This window comes from Lottia gigantea (assembly GCF_000327385.1).
Source record: "Lottia gigantea unplaced genomic scaffold LOTGIsca_27, whole genome shotgun sequence".
Lineage (NCBI taxonomy): Eukaryota > Metazoa > Mollusca > Gastropoda > Lottiidae > Lottia > Lottia gigantea.
This window is the reverse complement of record NW_008708846.1, coordinates 1,065,753-1,084,969: the sequence shown is the minus strand read 5'-3', so window position 1 is coordinate 1,084,969 and position 19,217 is coordinate 1,065,753. Positions and strand designations below refer to the sequence as shown.

Below are 19,217 nucleotides of genomic sequence, written 5' to 3'. Positions count from 1 at the left end.
TTCTATTTGCTAGTATTATTAATTTTGGCAAGGTTAAGACAAGATTTAGCGGTATCTACAATAAAATTGGTTATACAATTTGTTGCTGCTTAGATGCCTTCAGAGTCATTTCTCATCGGCTTTGATAAAAAATCGTGAAATTCGGTTTTGTTTTTTAAGTGTTTGAGTTTTTCCAGAAAGATTATCAATGATTCGGGTTTCCAAATAAATTTCATGTTGCTCATACTGAATGGTGATTTATTCTTTTTATTATTAATATCATTATTATTATTACGTCCTTGTCGTATTTGAACAGTATTATTATCTACCATCAATGTGTACAGGACAACAGATAAGTAGCTGAGAGGAGATATCTGTAGACTTCGCACGTAACGAAAATGAGAGAGGTCAGTTAAGACATAATCTACTGTGCTAGAACCTTGGGTATTGACACATGTATTAGCCCCCAACATGTCCCCAATACATCTACCATTCAGAATACAAATCATGGCACTATTACATAATTGAATACGTTTTCCTCAGGTGTTGTTCTTCTTATCCTGATAGTTCCTCGAGGCAAGATATTTGTTTTCAGGGACATGTTGTAACACCTGAGGGAAAGGTTTATCAAAATGAGAAGATGATCCGGTATCGGATACTAATATGTCTTTTAGATTTGAAGTTCTGGCATTGAAATCACCTCCGAGTAAAACGTTGCCTATCGAACTATATATGGATATATCTTTTCCGAGTTTATCATGGATCATATTGTTTTTTATTCCAGATACAAGAATTTTGAGGTGGAATATACACTGAACATATAAATAGATCCTTTTCAAGATTGAAAGCAGATTTCTTGGGTTTGAACCAGACAATGTCCCCATCATTGTCCTTGGTGATTTCAATGCCGACTTTATATTTAGATTTTAAAAAAATAGCAGAACCACCCCCAGATTTCAGACTGCAACTGCTATCTTTTCTAGAGAAAAATTTACCTGTATACCGAGGGAGATCTTTAGTATATAAATTACATTTGTCCCAGGGTATTTAGGTTTCAACAAAGCATACAATATCAAGATGCTTAATGGCAATAGACAAATCATTCTTGTGATTTGTAATTTTTGATTCGAATCCATTTATTTTCCAAAATCCGAAATTAATTACCATAGTGTATAAGTTCAAATAATTGTGAAAAACCTATAAAAAATATGCAGAAAATGTGTTGGATTTAACATGAAAACACTGACATTCCAAATATCAAGAATAACAAAAAAATAAGGAGAATATAAATCCATAAAATAACATAGAACAGTTGGGGGTTATCAATGTAAAATATAACAGTTGGGTGTTAAACAAATAAAGCAACAGTCCAAATGATATATTACTTAATTGGCCAATATGGAGGGCAAAAATGCCTGGGTAAGTTGTTTTACGGTCAAGTGAACGTCTGAAAAATGAGAGGGGTGTAAAGTAATAAAGAGGGGATATCTTGTGTCTGGTAATATACTCATTAATGGCTTGGTGAAAGAATTTCCATATATTCTGTTCACACGTGGGGGGATATTTAAAGAATGTTTGATAGTTTTAACTAATTGTGCTGTACCTTTCATATTTAAGTGAATTCCATCACTGTATAAATAGTGCATATGAACCTGAAAAGAATTGGTTGGTACTAATAAAATCACAATGCTCAGTTTTCACATACACGTTTTAAATTGATATTCTAGTCCTTCAGATTTTCTTTGCTATTTGACCTAGGCAACACTTCTAGGAATTTTAACACACAATTTGGAAAATTTTTTCTTGTTGTTGAAATTAAGTTTTCGTAGTCATTGGACACAATATCAAAATTAACACTATCATCTGTGGCGTCATTAGAGCCAATTAAAAAAATTATAGTTGACCTCTCCTGGGAGGGAGCACATCTAGACATAAATGTCACAGCATCCTTGACTTTGCCGCCACGTAATGTCCTGATTTCTGTATTTTTGAAAGGATTGAGACGATTATGAATTATATTTTTAATAAGGATGAACCAACGATAGCAACTTTCTTATCAGTTAATGATAAAGCGGTTTTGGCTCTGATTTCAGCTTTTCTCGTGGTTCCTGCCTCTGTTTGATTTGTGATGACGTTGAGCGATGTTTGTTGGATCTGTTTTGGCAATACTGCAGGTTGAATTTCTATGCCACAATTGGTAGTATTTGGAACAGTTGGAGGTTTCTGATTTTCCATTCTTAATGTCTTGATTGTTTGGAGCTGGTTTTCTGTTGTCTTTTTAAGGTTATTGTTTTCAGTTTTCACACTTAAAAAGTTTTGTTTAGTGATAGTAAGTTGATCTAAAGCATGTTTCAATTCTGTACTTTGTTTTGTCTGGCATTCTGACATGTCTTTATTTTGAGCTTGAAGGTTTTGGTTTTTTGATAGCATTTGTTGGTGTGTTTTGAATAGGTTGTCATATTCACCTTTAAGGTTTTGTGAGCACAATTCTTTCTCAGTTATCATTTCATGCAATTTAATGATTTCAGCTTCAAGATTGTTTATGGTCAGTTTAAGTTTGGTTACTTCTAAATCGGGGTATGTTTTGATTTGTTTAGTAAATCTGTTTTTCAGTCTTGAGGCAAAAGATGGAATTTTCTTTTGGTATCTTGATTTTGGTGTTTCCTCTATTCTGGTTTCTGATGAGGTAATTGTTGTGTAGGAATCCTGACGCTCTAGGTTGTGAGATTCCTCATCATCACTGATTTCTAAAAAAAGAGTTTTAGGCTGTCATCTTCTGTATTGTTTTGTTTTGGTGTTGAATGAAGATGCAGCTTTTTGATTGACGGATGGGGGGGTTGTCTCTGTTTTTTGTAGGACATGGTTGATATTTTCAGCTGTTTTAGAGTCAATCAAAGCAATAATGTTATGCAGATGAAACTCGACAAAATCTTTACAGTTTTTTCCATTCACCAAAGTTTTTGATGTTGTGTGGTTAAGATTGAGAGTAAAATTAGACTCCTTCGAAATTATTTTCAAAGAATCCGATTCAGAATTTTTGTTCTTGTCAAACATTTGCGTAGATTCTATCTTATGGGTCTGTGTTATGAAAGTATTCAGATTCTTCTGAATTCTGCATAGTAGCCAGCATTCCATGTAATTACAATTCCACCACCAGTTTGCTCTATCGAAAGTTTATCTATAAACGAAGCATTAATTAGTTTTTTCACAGAGTGTTTTTTTATTTAGTGAATAGTTTGATATTATCCTGGACAGTTGGGTACTAGTTGGTTTCTTTCTATTGATATTAGCTAGTGGAAAGTCTATGCTGTGGTCACTGGCACTGTTACCATTATATAGCCACACTAATAGAAGCCATCATATACAGAAGAATAGTTTTTAAGAAGATGTCAAAAGAGTTAATACACAAAAAAATAAAAGTTACCTTTAAGCTAAGAATAACATACTTGTCCAAGGGACTTCAGCAGGAAAAATATTAAAGCACAATACAGGAAGTTTACATATTATTAGCAGAGCAACCAGATACACATCCTTCTCTCTCGACTGCTATTAAGAGGAGAAACAGACCTAGGTCATGAAGTTAGAATTTTATATTTAGCTAAGTACTGTTAAACATTTTCGGTGGTTTTTCATGTTTGCCCCTAGTTCGTTCGCCCTGAGTCCGTTCGCTCCACAATATTTGTGACACAATGATTCATAATCCACAAACAAAATTTGGACAAAATGTTTAAATATGTTTTAATTGTCAAACTTGGTCACTTATAAATTTAAAAAGGACCGGTCCGCTATCATGTGACTAAAAAACTGACTTGTTAGTCTTTCATTCAAACCTCTCCCAATTTGTCAACCAGAAATTTGCTTTCACCAACACAATGTTGTTTTTATTTTCTTAGTGTCCAGAATTAAAATGAACTTCGAAACAAACAAATAAATTATGTGAAAATTGTAAAAACTTTTTAACTCGATTCATGCAGCATGGAAAAATTTTTTTGCGACCAGGACAAATAATTTTTTAGAAGGGACAGTTACGCCAATTTTTTGACCAATCATATTTAAGTCTCAGAAACAGGAATGTTTTAGCTAAGCCAATCAGTAATAGTGTTCACAGGTCACTGTCAAAATTTGAGCCTTCAAACTCACATGGGAATTATCCGTTTTTGAAACTAGTATATTGTGGATGTCTCCAGTAATTATACAGATATTGACAGTGTTTGACTGTAGTTTGTAGTAGAAGGAAGTAGCGGTACAGATATTGATAGTGTTTGACTGTAGTATGTAGTCGAGGTCAGTAATGATACATATATTGATAGTGTTTGACTATAGTATAGTTTAATGATGGAACAGATATTGATAGTGTTTAACTGTAGTAAGTAGTAGAGGGAAGTAATGATACAGATATTGATAGTGTTTGACTGTAGTTTGTAGTAGAGGGAAGTAATGATGCAGATATTGATAGTGTTTGACTGTAGTATGTAGTAGAGGTCGGTAATGATACAGATATTGATGGTGTTTGCCTGTAGTTTGTAGTAGAGGTCAGTAATGATACAGATATTGACAGTGTTTGACTGTAGTTTGTAGTAGAGGGAAGTAGCAGTACAGATATTGATAGTGTTTGACTGTAGTATGTAATCGAGGTCAGTAATAATACATAATATATTGGTAGTGTTTGATTGTAGTATAGTTTAGTAATGGTACAGATATTGATAGTGTTTGACTGTAGTATGTAGTAGAGATCAGTAATGGTACAGATATTGGCAGTTTTTGACTGTAGTATGTAGTGGACGTCAGTAATAAAACAGATATTGATAGTGTTTGACTGTAGTATGTAGTCACAGTCAGTAATAATTCAGGTATTGACTGTGTTTAACTGTAGTATGTAGTCAAGGTCAGCAATGATACAGATATTGATAGTGTTTGACTGTAGTTTGTAGAAGAGGTCAGTAACGGTACAGATATTGATAGTGTTTGACTGTAGTATGTAGTAGAGGTCGGTAATGATACAGATATTGATGGTGTTTGCCTGTAGTGTGTAGTAGAGTTTACTAATGATACAGATATTGATAGTGTTTAACTGTATTATGTAGTCACTGTCAGTAATACTTCAGGTATTGACTGTGTTTGACTGTTGTTTGTAGTAGAGGTCATTAATGGTACAGATATTGATAGTGTTTGACTGTAGTATGTAGTCAAGGTCAGTAATGATACAGATATTGACAGTTTTTGTCTGTAGTTTGTAGTAGAGGTCAGTAACAGTACAGATATTGATAGTGTTTGACTGTAGTATGTAGTGGAGGTCAAGATTTCAGTTTTTAGTAAAAGTAGGGCTACCGTAAAATTTATTATAAAAGCGAAAGTAGAATCTACCGGATGTTGTTATAAAAAGTGTGTCATGTGGGCTTAAAATACACATTATCGGGTGAAAATAGATCAAATCACCAACTTAATTGGGGGATTAATTAATCAGGCAAGGTAATATTATTACGTGATGAGATTAACGCGTGTTACCGGCAATTAAGATACAAGTGATGATAGATATTTTGTTGATTTATGGTAGAGAATTTGAGCATTGAAAACGGTAGGTCCCGTGAAAATTTGATCAGGAAAAAAAACAAAAATCGGTAGAGCGGTAGACAACATGCAAAAGCGGTAGAAACCCGACAACATCGGTAGATTACACATGTATTCAGCCGCACTGAGTCTATTTCTATCTTTAGTTTTTATGACTAAAGTGTCGAGGTTCGCTTTGGCTCGTCGTGTTAAAGGGCACCAGAAATCCTGAAACTCTATAATTCTTCTCCTACAATAGCCTGGGAACCAGGAACATACAGTGTTATAGCTTGGAAATTAAAAATTCAATAAAAGTCTGTCAAAAGTATAGCTTTAAAATGTATATATAAACGAATTGCAGACTAATAGACAGCTGGAATTGGACGCAATACCGAAGTATGATTATAAACACGCATTCCTTATGGTTCACATCGCATAGCGATTTCAGAAATTGTGAAATTTAGCGTCCACAATGCCGGAAAACCATAGTCACCAGATATTTTTCTTCGCTAGAGATATTAAAATGATTATTTTAGTGTGTTAACAATGTGAAATGTTCACAATATTTATATTTTTGAAACCTAAAAAGTGTGATTTTTTAAAATGTCAAAAGAAAATTGTATGAAATCCACCAAATAAAAAAAACGTGGTAAAATTTAGTTACCACGTTTTGTCTCCATAGACTAACATGGTGACATTGGCCTAATTTAACAAGTTACCACGCCGTGGTAAATTGCTGTAGGGGTACTTCTGACTATGTAAATAGCCCACTGCTGTTTTGGACAAGTCTTCTTTGTAGGCGGAGAGATCAAAGCAAAATATTGGATGATTTAAAACAAAATCGACATATTGAAACTGAGGTACATTTCCAAATAACTCATAATTTTATAGTTTCTATATAATTTTTAATATCTTTAGTATCTGGATCAATTGTTACTGGTTGGTTTGGATAATTTTCATTATTCGTTCTTACTTGAACTCTTTTTATTTTAGGATCTCGGAAGTTGTCACCAGTTATTTAAAAAGGTTATTATTATTTTCTTGCGAATCCGGAAGAGTTTTGAAACCAAGTATTAAATATCTTGCTGGTTTTGTAGTGTTTGTCACTTGCCATGTGTAATTCTCACCTGGGATTGTTACCGATCCAATCGGGTTTGTTCTTAAAAATGCTACATCAATATCTTTTGTCAAACTATTAAGTAGTCTTGTTTCTACTTCAATTGTTGGGGTTATTACTGGAACATATAATTGAATATTTGTTATTTTCAATTGAGCATTTGAATTGTCTTCTCCAAAAAATATTCTATCATTATTTATTGTTCTTTGAAGATGGAATTTGAAAGGAAGACCAATGTAAACCTTTCTATGTCCAAGTAAAACGAATAGTGGATATAGAGGCTAGTTAACATAAGTTCCCCACATGTTACCATCAACAGTTCGATTGTATAAAACAACTCTTTTTCTATAACCTTTATTATTTTCAAATTTTGAGACATTGATTAAATTTCTAACTGCAGTTCAAACTATTCTTTCGTTGGCATGACACGCAATGTCTTCTTGGTTGTTTTGAATTCCCCCATCTCCCAAATCTGCAATCCATCCCGATGATGAATTATAATCTTTTGGATAAAGTAGGGTTTTCAACATGGTTTCAAATTCACCTGGGTGTTTAATGGTTTCAGTTATATTTGAACCTGCTTCTTAAACCATTTCGCTGAATAAGGAGGGGAAAAAATTGTTTTCTAACGTAACGTTCTGTTGTGGGATTCTGTTTTGGTGGACAGTTCCATCTTTAATCTTAATATCATTCCAGTTTAACTTTATTTGCCATTTTTGAATTTAACCTAAAATTTTGTTTGGCTCCCAATCTTTTAATTCTGAGATCTCTAATTTTGTGCAATTTTTCCAATTCATTTTTTTGTTGGACAGTTTTTGAAATGGTATGTGCGGCCTGACCTAAAGAAGAAACGGCCTTGGCGCCTGATAAAATGAGGTCCTTGTTTTTTGTTACAAAAGTCGCCACTTTTGGTATAAGAGACGTCAACGCAGATAAAAACCCATCCCCACTGTAATTAAAATTATGCTTTTTGTGTTTAAGAATAACACCCATATTTTTAATACAGAAGATTTAACATAAAATAAATGCTTTTATTAAACTGAATTACAAATATTTGAATCAATAAATAACTGTATCAAGCTAAATATTTGAATCAATAAATAACTGTATACATTAAACCATTACTGATGTTGTCAAGGTAAACATAAATGACGCTAAACCGTTGCCTAGGAGGGCTCCAGGAGGAGCTCTACTTGGTTACAAATAGTCAGGTAGTGTAGTCCTGGTAAACATTTGAATCACTTGATTTTCTTTTATACTCTGTAATAATGGTAATGATAAATCAATACTGTCTAGGTAGCAGGTGCAGACTAGTAATTGCCACTAACTAGTAAAATTTTAATCAATAATCATTTTCCTATTGCTGTGTTCATATTCTATTAACTTATATCATTACTTTGCTGAACTGAAAAGAAAGAATAATATTTGTCAAATATTACATTTATATCTGTGATGTATTGACTCACGATGTATTTTATTGTGAATAGGGTTATATAAACTCCACTAACTATTCACACGACGCGCATTCATATTACATACCTGTCTCTGAATAATCCTCAATACAATCCTCTTCTACTTTGGAAATAATATGTGTTAAGTCTGATTTTACACTGGGTGATACCTTACACTTCATGTCTCCATGAGCTAATGACTAAAATGGCAACATGTGTTCAAACAATTGAATAAAAAACTAGAACCACTCGTGGTACTGAGTGGGACTTTGCTCATGTGCCAATTTGCTAGAGAATCTGAAAAAATCAACGTTCTTAGCCATTTAGGTCACGTGCTAAAGCAGTCAAAATTTTTGAAAATTTCTCTTTTTTGGAAGGTTGTGAAAGCGGAAGTAGAAGTCAGACATAAAATATAAAAGTATGATTAGATTTCCAAGGTCAATGACCTTTGACCATGTTAAGGGGAAGGTCATTTAAGTTCACTAGATATAAGTCATCAATATTTAAAAATATCAATAATCAATATCAATATTTTGAAAATACAAACATTATAAAATCGGAAGTTGACGATGAACATCAAATATGAAGGTATTAATCTTTGGCCAAGGTCAATGACCTTCGATGCTACAAACGTCATGGTCATCAAAGGTAAAGGTCAATAGTTGAAAATATGTAAAATTTAAACCCTATTGCTTTTTTTGACCTAGGAAACAACTGATCTTTTCACACAAACTGGCCAAAGGGGCGAGGTTATTGTGTGCAAGTTCCTGTTTTGAACAAATGTATTCTATACAAGTTATACCCCTGATAAAAATGTAAATAATAAGTAATTTAACCCTAATGTGCCACGCCCACCTCCACTTTTTTGTCATAAGTTAGTTCATATTTAAAATGTCTACTTGTTTTCCGAATTCCAAGCTTTTACAGCAAATAGGTCATATACGTACACCCAGCTCAAAGAAGCGAACGTATTGTAAAAAAACACCGAAATTTCAAAAATTCAGAAATTTCAATTTTGCGTTATATATCACTGGAAAGAGCACGATGAGCACATTCAGAATCCACAAAAATTAACCCTCATAGTTAACTAGGTCACGAGCTAGAGCTAGGGCAGTCCAAATTTGCGAATTTGGCTGTTTTTGGACAGCTATAAAACCGGAAGTAGACATCAGATGTCAAATATGAAAGCATCAACTGATAGCCAAGGTCAATGACCTTTGACCCAATAAAGGTCCAGGTCATAAAAGGTCAAGGTCAAAAATTGAAAATATTGAGTTTCCAAAACCTCTTCCATTTTTAGAATTATGAAGCTGAAACAACTGAACTTCTAAGATAAAGTGGCTCAAAGAATGAGGTAATTGTATTCAAAGTTTCATTTTGAGCAAATGTATTCTTTGCAAGTTACGCCCCTGGCGAAAAATGTCAATAATGAGTAATTTAACCCGAATGTGCCACGCCCACCTCACTTTTTTGGCATTATGTTAACTTATATTCTAGATGTAATCTTGTTTTCTAAATTTCAAGCTTCTACATCATACAGGTCAACAAAGGTCAAAATTGAAAATAGGAAATTTTAAAACCGGTTCCTTTTTCGGCACTGTAAAGCTGTAACAACTGAGCTGTTTACACAAACTGGCCAAAAGGACGAGGTAATTTAGTGCAAAGTCCCTTTTTGAACAAATGTATCCTATGCGCGTTATGCCCCTGCCCCAATATGTAAACAATTAGTAATTCAACCGGATGTGCCATGCCCTCAACTTTTTTGTCACTGGTGAATTCATATTAAAAATGTCTAGATGTGTTCTAAATTTCTAGGTTCTACATCAAATATGTCATAAGATATACATACACCAAGCTCAAAGAGAAACATATATTAAAAAAACACGAAAATTTGAAAAAAAATAACGAATTTCAATTTTTCACAAAACGATTGTGAGAGCATGAAAAGCACGTTAAGAATCCGAAAAAAATTAACCCTCTATGTTAATCAGGTCATATAAAACCGGAAGTGCAAGTCGGAGGTCAAATGTGAAAGTATCAACTGATAGCCAAGGACAATGACCTTTGACCCATTAAAGGTCAAGGTCATCAAAGGTCTAGGTCACGGAATATGAAACCTTCAAAGTTTCACAATTTTCAACTGGAAATTGCTAAAAAGCAAAAGCGAAAATCAAAAATCGGGCTTTTAGAGGCTTCTTGTTTTTTTATGTTCTTTCATTTGACACCAAAATCATCTAAATCAGATAAACCGTTATCTCTGAATAGATTTTGACGCTTTTCAGGAAGATCAAAATGGCGACCAAAGTGTCACTTCGGAATGGATTTTATTTTAAAATTTGCTGTATTATAAAGATGGCTAAGTCAAAAGAGCTGTATATTAGAAAAAACTGCAATTAGCATGGTGAAAGACATCCACAAATCTAGCCAACCGTTTAAGAAGCGAAGGTCCAAATACCGCCACTGAAAATAGACGAAAAGAGATGATTTTTGCGTCAGACGAAGTCACTGAAAACAATTGATTCCAACCGCAAACGAAGCCTGTTTCACTATCACCATACCAAATGGCAGGTTGAATTAATGATGAAAGAACGTACTGGAAACGGATAAAATGAAGGAACAAATTAAAACACATAAATCCATAAAGAACATAATTTTTCAATAATATTTAATTTGTACATTCACTTTCTAAGCTAGCTTGAGGTAAGATAGTTGGTCAAACCAGAAGAGCTATAGCATTTTCAGATTTGCTGCTGGCTTTTGTGACGTTTTTGTTTTTTGATAAATGTACAAGTGTAAAATATTACAGTCATTTCAACTTGCCAGGCCCGAACAAATAAATTTTCCCACTTCAACAGTAGTTATTTTTTTGCCATTTTCCATTTAAAGGAAATTGGGAAATGTCATTTCATAAAACTCTTCATTGGTGGGCAAAATAAAGAATTTGTATGTCCTATCCAGTTCAGTAGCATTGTGGCTTGAAAATTCTAGCCAAGTTCTTAGACCATGGCAATGGGGGCCATAAAAACTGATACACGAAAACAATTATCTATGCAAGAAGCATCATGTCTGCCAGGTTATTTCAATAAGAAAAATATATATTTTTTACCAGTCTCTCCCCTAAAGCAATAATGGGTAAGCTATGTATATGGTCGTATTTCATTTGAGTTTACTACATTTCAGTGTATAAACGGAAATTGGAAGAAGAAATCATAAGTGAAACCTCTGGTCACTTTAAAAAATTGCTGGTATCCATGACTACTGTAAGTATATGACATTTTTATATGCCCACATGAAATAGGGGGCGTATATTGCCGTCACCCATGTCCGTCTGTCAGTCCGTCAGTACGTCAGTCCGAACATTTTACGGATGCAAGCAGAATTATTGAATTTGAATTTGAAATTGTGTCAATTAATTAGATTATTATCAAATTCGAACTTGATCGAGATCTATATATACATGCATACCAAGTTTCATCAAGATAGGATAAAAATGCAGCCTCTTTTGTTTACTGCTTTATTTTTTTATACGCCCACATGAAATGGGGGGCGTATATTGCCGTCACCTCATTCCGTCGGTCCGTCCGTCCACAATTGCTCGTAAACACTCTACAAGGCACAATTCTTGACTGATTTCGATGAAACTTGGTATGGTTGTTTGCAATCACCCAAGGATGAACCCTATTGATAATCAGACGAATCGAAAAATATTTACTATGAGTTATTGCCCTTGTTCTTGAAACGCTCGTAAACACTCTAGAAGGTGCAATTCAAGACGGATTTTGATGAAACTTGGTATGAGTGTTCGTTATCGCCCAAGGATAAACCCTATCGAAAATCAGAAAAATTTAAAAATATTTAGTATGAGTTATTGCCCTTGTTCTTGAAAACACGTTCAATTTTAGCTTGTAAACACTCTACAAGCTCAATTCTTGATGGATTTTGAGGAAACTTGGTGTGAGTGTTTGTAATCACCCAAGGATAAACCCTATCGAAAATCGGAAAAATTGAAAAATATTAAGTATGAGTTATTGCTCTTGTTCTTGAAAACGTGTTAAAATTTTTAGCTTGTAAACACTCTAGAAGGGACAATTCTTGACGGATTGTGACGAAACTTGGCATGAGTATAGGATAAACCGTATTGAAAATCAGAAAAAATCGAAAAATATTTAGTATGAATTATTGCCCTTGCTATTGAAAACGCGTTCAATTTTTAGCACGTAATCACTTTGATGAAATTTAGTGTGAATGTTCGTAATCACCCAAGGATGAACCCTATTGAAAATCAGAAGAATTGAAAAAAATTTAGTATAAATTATTTCCCTTGTTCTTGAAACCGCTTTCAAATTTAGCTCTTAAACACTAAAAGGCATGATTCTTTCTGGATTTTGACAAAACTTGGTTTTATTATTCAGTCCTGAAGATTGAATATTTGCCTTCTAGAGTTCTCACAAGCTAAAGATTGAACACGTTTTCAAGAACTAGGGCAATAACTCATACTCAATATTATTCAGTGTTGTGCTAAAGAGGTCAAAAGAAGTGTATGATTGAAGGTTGAATATTTCATACTGGTGATTGTTACTGTACTGCTAAATATTTATGTTCAAAATCAAAGCTGCTACTGGGCGTATATTACCTTGCCTGGCAAGCTATCTTTACTCAAAATCAAGGCTGCCAGTGGGTATATATTACCTTGCCTGGCAAGTTATTCTTTCTTCATTTATCATTTATCTTCCCTATGTGTAAATAAGGTTAAATTCATTGATTCAGCCCCTGTTCTCATTGTGAATGTTTCGAAAAAATACAAAATTGTATTAAAAGAACTTTTTATACGCCCACATGAAATGGAGGGTGTATATTGCCGACACCCATGTCCGTCACTCCGTCCACAATTGCTCGTAAACACTCTACAAGACACAATTTTTGATGGATTTAGACGAAACTTGGTGTGAGTGATCGTAATCACCCAAGGATGAACCCTATTGAACCTAGTATGGGTTATTTTTTTGCCCGTAACCACTCTTGAAGGCACAATTCTTGATGGATATTGACGAAAATTGGCATGAGTGTTTGTTATCACTAAAGGATAAACCCTATTGAAAATCAGAAAAATCGAAAAATATTGAGTATGAGTTATTGCCCTTGTTCTTGAAAACTCCTTCAAAATTTTAGCTCGTAAACACTCCAGAAAGGACAATTCTTGACAGATTTTGACGAAACTTGTTGTAAGTGTTCGTTATCACTCAAGTGTGAACCCTATTTGAAAATCAGGAAAATCAAAAAATATTTAGTAGGAGTTACTGCCCCTGTTTTTGAGAATGCGTTCAATATTTTGCTCATAAACTCTCTGGAATGCACAATTCTTGATGGATTTTGACGAAACTTTGGTGTTTGTGTAAACACCCGAGGATGTACCCTATCAAAAATCAAAAAAATTTAAAAATGTTTCATAGGAGTTATTGACGGTTTCGTATTTTAGCTCTTAAACACTAAAAGGCATGTTGATTTTGACAAAACTTGGTTTATTATTTAGTACTGCGCTAAAGGTTCAATATATTTTGGAAACATTACCATTGAAATTTAAAATTTTTCGCTTGGGCCAGTCTCAGCTTATGAAATCAAATCACTCGTTATGAGACTTTGTAACGTAAACAAAACAGAATTGATTAATATGGAACCAGGGATGTTGATTTGGTTCTACATGCTGGACATGACCGACAGGGCTGCTAAAATGACCAACGGTCAATATCCTTATATCGGACATCAAGTATAGGTTAGCCATTAAATGGCTTTCAATGTCGGTCAAATGCAAAATTTAATGACAACTCTAGTCTAATGAAGTATAAAGCCATTAATTATTACAATAACTTGATTACCAACCCCATAATCTGATAATCCCTTAATTACCTGTTATAAGTGTTAAATTAATCATCAATTCAATTATCTACTAACTGTACTTCTTTATTTACATTTAGAAATTGAAAATTGGTTGTCTCCCTTAATCTAAGCAAGATAATTCTGACCTATATTCTATTAAACATTGAAATATGTTTTGAATTTCTGACTAAAATCAAGAAAGTTTTAAATTTTTACAGTTAATCTCCTGCAAAAAACCAACTTAAATTCAGAAAAATGTGAATTTTCTATCCAATAACCTTCTGTTAAGTGTGTTTGGCCTATATATTGTACTTTCATTTTATATATTTCTTCTTCTTAATTACCTCCCTTGAAGTTGAAACATTCAGCTGTCAATCAAGTATAGTTCTATATGGAACTCAATATAATACTAGAGCCACACGTGGCACAGAGTGGGACTTTGCAAATGTAGCAAAATGCAAAAGACTCTGAAAAAATCAACCTTCTACGATAATTACATCACGTGCAAGAACAGTCTAAAGTTGAGAAGTTTTGATTCTTTGGAAGATTGTTATACCATAAGTAGACAGGCCTCACAATTGAAAGTATCAGAAGATAGTCAAGGTCAATGACATTTGACATTGAAAAGGAGACGGTCAACAAAAGTCAAGGTTACGAGATACAAGTCATCAAAATTTTGAAATATATACGGCTATAAAACCGGAAGTTGAGATAGGACAGCAAATATAAAAGTATAAATAGATAGCCAATGTGAATGACCTTTGGAATTTTCAAAACCTGTTCCTTTTTTTGAACTATAAAGCTGAAACAATGGAACTTCTAAGACAACGTGGCTCAACAGATGAAGTAATTGTATGCAAAGTTCCATTTTGAACAAATCTATACATTGCGAGTTATGTCCCTTGCCAAAAATGTCACTAATGAGTAATTTAACCCGGATGTGCCACGCCCACCTCAACTTTTTTGTCATAGGTGAATTCATATTCAAATTGTCTTGTTGTGTTCCAAGTTTCAATGTTCTACATCAAATAGGTCATAAGATATATACACACCAAGCTCAAAGAGACAGAAATATTGTAAAAAAAAAACTCATTTTTAAAAATTCATAAATTTCAATTTTTCTTTAAAAAATGATTGTTATATATCAATGGAAAGAGCATAAAAAGCACATTAAGAATCTGAAAAAATTAACCCTCTAGGTTAATTAGGTCACATGCTAGAGCAGTCCAATGTCAAATGTCAAAGTATTAACTAATAGCTAAGGTCAATGACCTTTGACTTTATAAAGGTCAAGGTCATCAAAGGTCAAGATCACGAGATATGACCCTTTAAACTTTGTAAAAATTCAACCTGAAGTTGCAAAAAAGCAAAATCGAGAATCGAAAAACGGCTTCCTAATGTCATGTTTTTTTTTATCTTCTTTCATTTGACACCAAAATCATTTAAATCGGGTAAGCCGTTATGTCTGAATAAAAATCGAATCATTTCAGAAAAATCAAAATGGCGGCCAAAGTTTCACCTCTGGTCCGGATTTTTTTTTCTTCGTTTTTTTGTCATAACTTTGTCTACCTATCAGCATAAACTTTTTTGACACCGGAAGTTATTCAACCGGAAGTGAAAATCAATTTCCTGTTTGATCCGGAAGTGAAGTTGAAAATTTGACTGTACAATTTTGTTTACTTTTTGAAACTGTATTTGCTCAATTTTTTTCAGATTAATCAGACAAAAAGCAAAAAAATTGAAAAAAATGCAAAATTTGGCAAAAAAAATGTCTACGACAAATTTTCGAATTTTGAAATTTTGAAAGTGCTATTCTTTCAGATTTTAACAGTAGATTCCAAAAATGCAAACCCAAAGAAAATCGACCGAAAAATACGACTTCTAGAGCCGATTTTCTATTCTTGCGTACATTGAACTGTGGCACTTTTGCAAAAATGATCCAAAATATATTTATGCACATCGTCGCCTATATCTAAAGTTCGTGAATGTTGAATGGGTGCTGCAACTACTGTAGTCTAAGCCCAGGAAGGTGTGGACGAAACGAAAAAAAAAAAGAATTGACATTTCGATAACAAACTGGGACTTTGCTGTAGCATTGTCCCACAATTATCTTGGTGGGAGGAGCTAAGCTACTGTATTGAATATTATTATCACAAATAGGCTGTCGGGAATTGATTGGGCATTGTTTAGGATGTGTCATTCAGTGAAAATATGACAGAAATATTCTGCATAATATTTAGGTGTTCTTACATTTGAAAATCATCAATTCAAATAATAATTTTAAATGTTGGGCAATTTGCCGAGAAAAGCAGTTTCAAAGGACAAGGTGACCCAATATTTTTTCAAAACTTTTAACATTCTCTGATAGCCTGGCAGAGTAATTATAATTAAAGATAGAGTAAAACTGTTTTTTAAATGACACAGTTTACCTTTCTTTTGCCAAACATCATGACAATACCGGTGCTGTAGAACATGGTATAGTAGACCTTCTCTCAAGTTGAAATTGAGATCAAATTTCACAGGTCGTTGAAAAATGTCCGACTGACAAAAAAATTAAATAGACATCCCTGTATGGGACAATACAGAATTGAGTAAGATTTTCGGTAATGACTCGAAACTGACAGAAAATCCAGAATTAGGGTACGACGATTATCACCATTGATGAACCCTATTAAAAATCAATAAAATATGTTATAAGTATTATTGCCCGTGTTGTTGAAAACACATTAAATTTTGAGTTCGTAAACACTCCAGAAGGCATAGTTCTTGAAAAGTTTTGACGAAACTCGGTTAAATAGTTTGTTTTGTTACAAGTCACTAAAGAATAACCCTTTTTACGAAATCAAAAATTATTTGATGTGAGTTATTGCCCTTATCCTTGAAAACGTGTTTTTAATTTCTAGCCTGTATATGCTCTAAAAGTCACACTTCTTGCCCGATTTTGTCATAAATAGTAATATTGTTCATGAAGTTTATGTTTTTCGCTGGTGATTGTAACTAAAATCAAAGCCTATTATAGTGAGCATATGTTACCTTACCTGGCAAGCTTTCTTTTTTTTTCATTAGGGAGGAAGACTTGAAAATCAACAAGTTGATGAAAATAAAGCTATGTCTGATGCTCAGGTAAGAAGTTTAATTGTTTTTTGGGAGTTAAAATGCATCCAAGCTATAATGGATCTCTGGATTTTAGTCTGACAAATGAAGAATTTCTTTGTCTCATTTGCTAGGAATTCTTGTGAATTTCGATGCAACTTACTGAATTTGTTCATAATCATCCAAGGATGAGTTCTATAGAATATATTTGATATGAGTGATTCCCCTTTTATACGCCCACATGAAATGGGGGTATATTGCCGTCACCCATGTCCGTCCGTCTGTCCGTCCACAATTGCTCGTAAACACTCTACAAGAAACAATTCTTGACGGATTTTGACAAAACTTGGTATGAGTGTGGTCGTGATCACACAAGGATGGACCCTATTGAAAATCAGAAGAATCGAAAAATATTTAGTATGAGTTATTGCCCTTGTTCTTGAAAATGCGCTCAATTTTTAGCTCGTAAACACTCTAGAAGGGTCAATTCTTGATGGATTTTAACGAAACTTGGCATGAGTGTTCCTAATCACCCAAGGATAAACCCTATTGAGTTATTGCCCTTGTTGTTTAAAACGCGTTCAATTTTTAGCTCGTAAACACTCTAGAAGGCACAATTCTTGGGGGATTTTGGCAAAACTTGACAGGAGTGTTTGTTATCAACCAAGGATAAACCCTATTGAAAATCAGAAAAATCGAAAAATATTTAGTATGAGTTATTGCCCTTGTTCTAAAAACGCGTTCAATTTTTATCTTGTAAACACTCTAGAAGGCACAATTCTTGACGGATTTTGACGAAACTTGGTGAAAATCAGAAAACTCGCAAAATATTTAGTATGAGTTATTGTTCTTGTTCTTAAAACGCTCGTAAACACTCTAGAAGGTGCAATTCTTGACGAATTTTTATGAAACTTGGTGTGAGTGTTTGTAATCACTCAAGAATGAACTCTAATGAAAATCCAGAAAATCGAAAAATATTTAATATGGTTTATTGCTCTTGTTCTTGAAAACATGTTCAATTTTTAGCTCGTAAACAATCTACAAGGCACAATTCTTGACGGATTTTGACGAAACTTGGCATGATTGTTTGTTATCACTCAAGAATAAACCCTTTTGAAAATCAGAAAAATCGAAAAAATATTAGTGTGAATTATTAGCCTTGTTCTTGAAAATGCGTTCAATTTGTATAATTTCAGGAAACTTGGTGTGAGTGTATGTTATCACACAAGAATGAACCTTATTGAAATAAGAAAAATAGAAAAACATTTAGTGTCGGTTATTGCCCTTGTTCTTAAAAATGTTGAAGTTTTAGCCTGTAAACACTATAGTAGGCCCAATTCTTTACAGATTTTGATGAAACTTGGTAATATTATTCAGTATTGCCTCAAAAAATTCAGAAGAAGTGTATGTCTGAAGGTTGAATATTTCATACTGGTAGTTGTTACTGTACTGCTAAATATTTTTATCAAAGCTGCCAGTGGGCATATATAATCTTGCCTGGCAAACTATATTTTACATTGTAGAGATTGTATCAAGCTGGTGAGAAGAGGTGGGGTACTGATGAAAATACCTTCAATATGGTCTTAGCTTCTCAGAGTTACCCTCAACTACGTGCTGTATTTGATGCCTATAGCAAGATTTCTAAAAAAGATATCGAGAAGGCTATAAGCAACGAAATGTCTGGCGATGTTGCTAAAGGAATGAGGACTATAGGTAATTATCTTTCTCAACAGATATTAAGTATTAGATACAAAGGATGTGCTTCTTTCTTTTTATACAATCATTTAATGTGCAGTAAAATAGAAGACACACCTTACAATTTTTTACCGGTCCAGTTTTAGTTGATTTAAATAATAGAAAAACCCAAAATACCTTGTAGCACATGGCTAAAGCCTGCCGCAGACGAGAGGAACTAACTAAGCTGCCTGCCTCGAGAGATTGGGAGCTGAGCTGTTTCCCCTTTTGTTCGCTGAATTTTTAGTGAGATTTTTGCATCGAGAGGCTGTGAGGAAAAGATCTATCTTGTTTGAGGCCAGAAATTCACCGTGTTCGGGCGATTAAACTGCCAGCTGAGCTAGAAAAAGTAGCTAACCAATACAAACGCGTTGACGGATCATGTGGTATCATTATGGTAACCATAAATGATGCAATTTTAG

At 33.7% G+C, this 19,217-nt stretch overlaps 1 protein-coding gene across 1 annotated transcript in view; it reads left to right on the top strand.

Moving 5' to 3' along the window:
* Positions 1-18,902, top strand: part of LOTGIDRAFT_117967 (hypothetical protein) — a gene marked incomplete at both ends in the record, with an annotated part of 65,196 nt that extends 46,294 nt beyond the window's left edge. The window contains 3 exons of the mRNA XM_009056256.1: positions 11,275-11,354; positions 17,035-17,091; positions 18,585-18,902. Coding sequence (XP_009054504.1) covers positions 11,275-11,354; positions 17,035-17,091; positions 18,585-18,902 — 455 coding nt within the window. The remainder of the gene's footprint in view (positions 1-11,274; positions 11,355-17,034; positions 17,092-18,584) is intronic.
* Between the last annotated feature and the right edge of the window lie 315 nt (positions 18,903-19,217).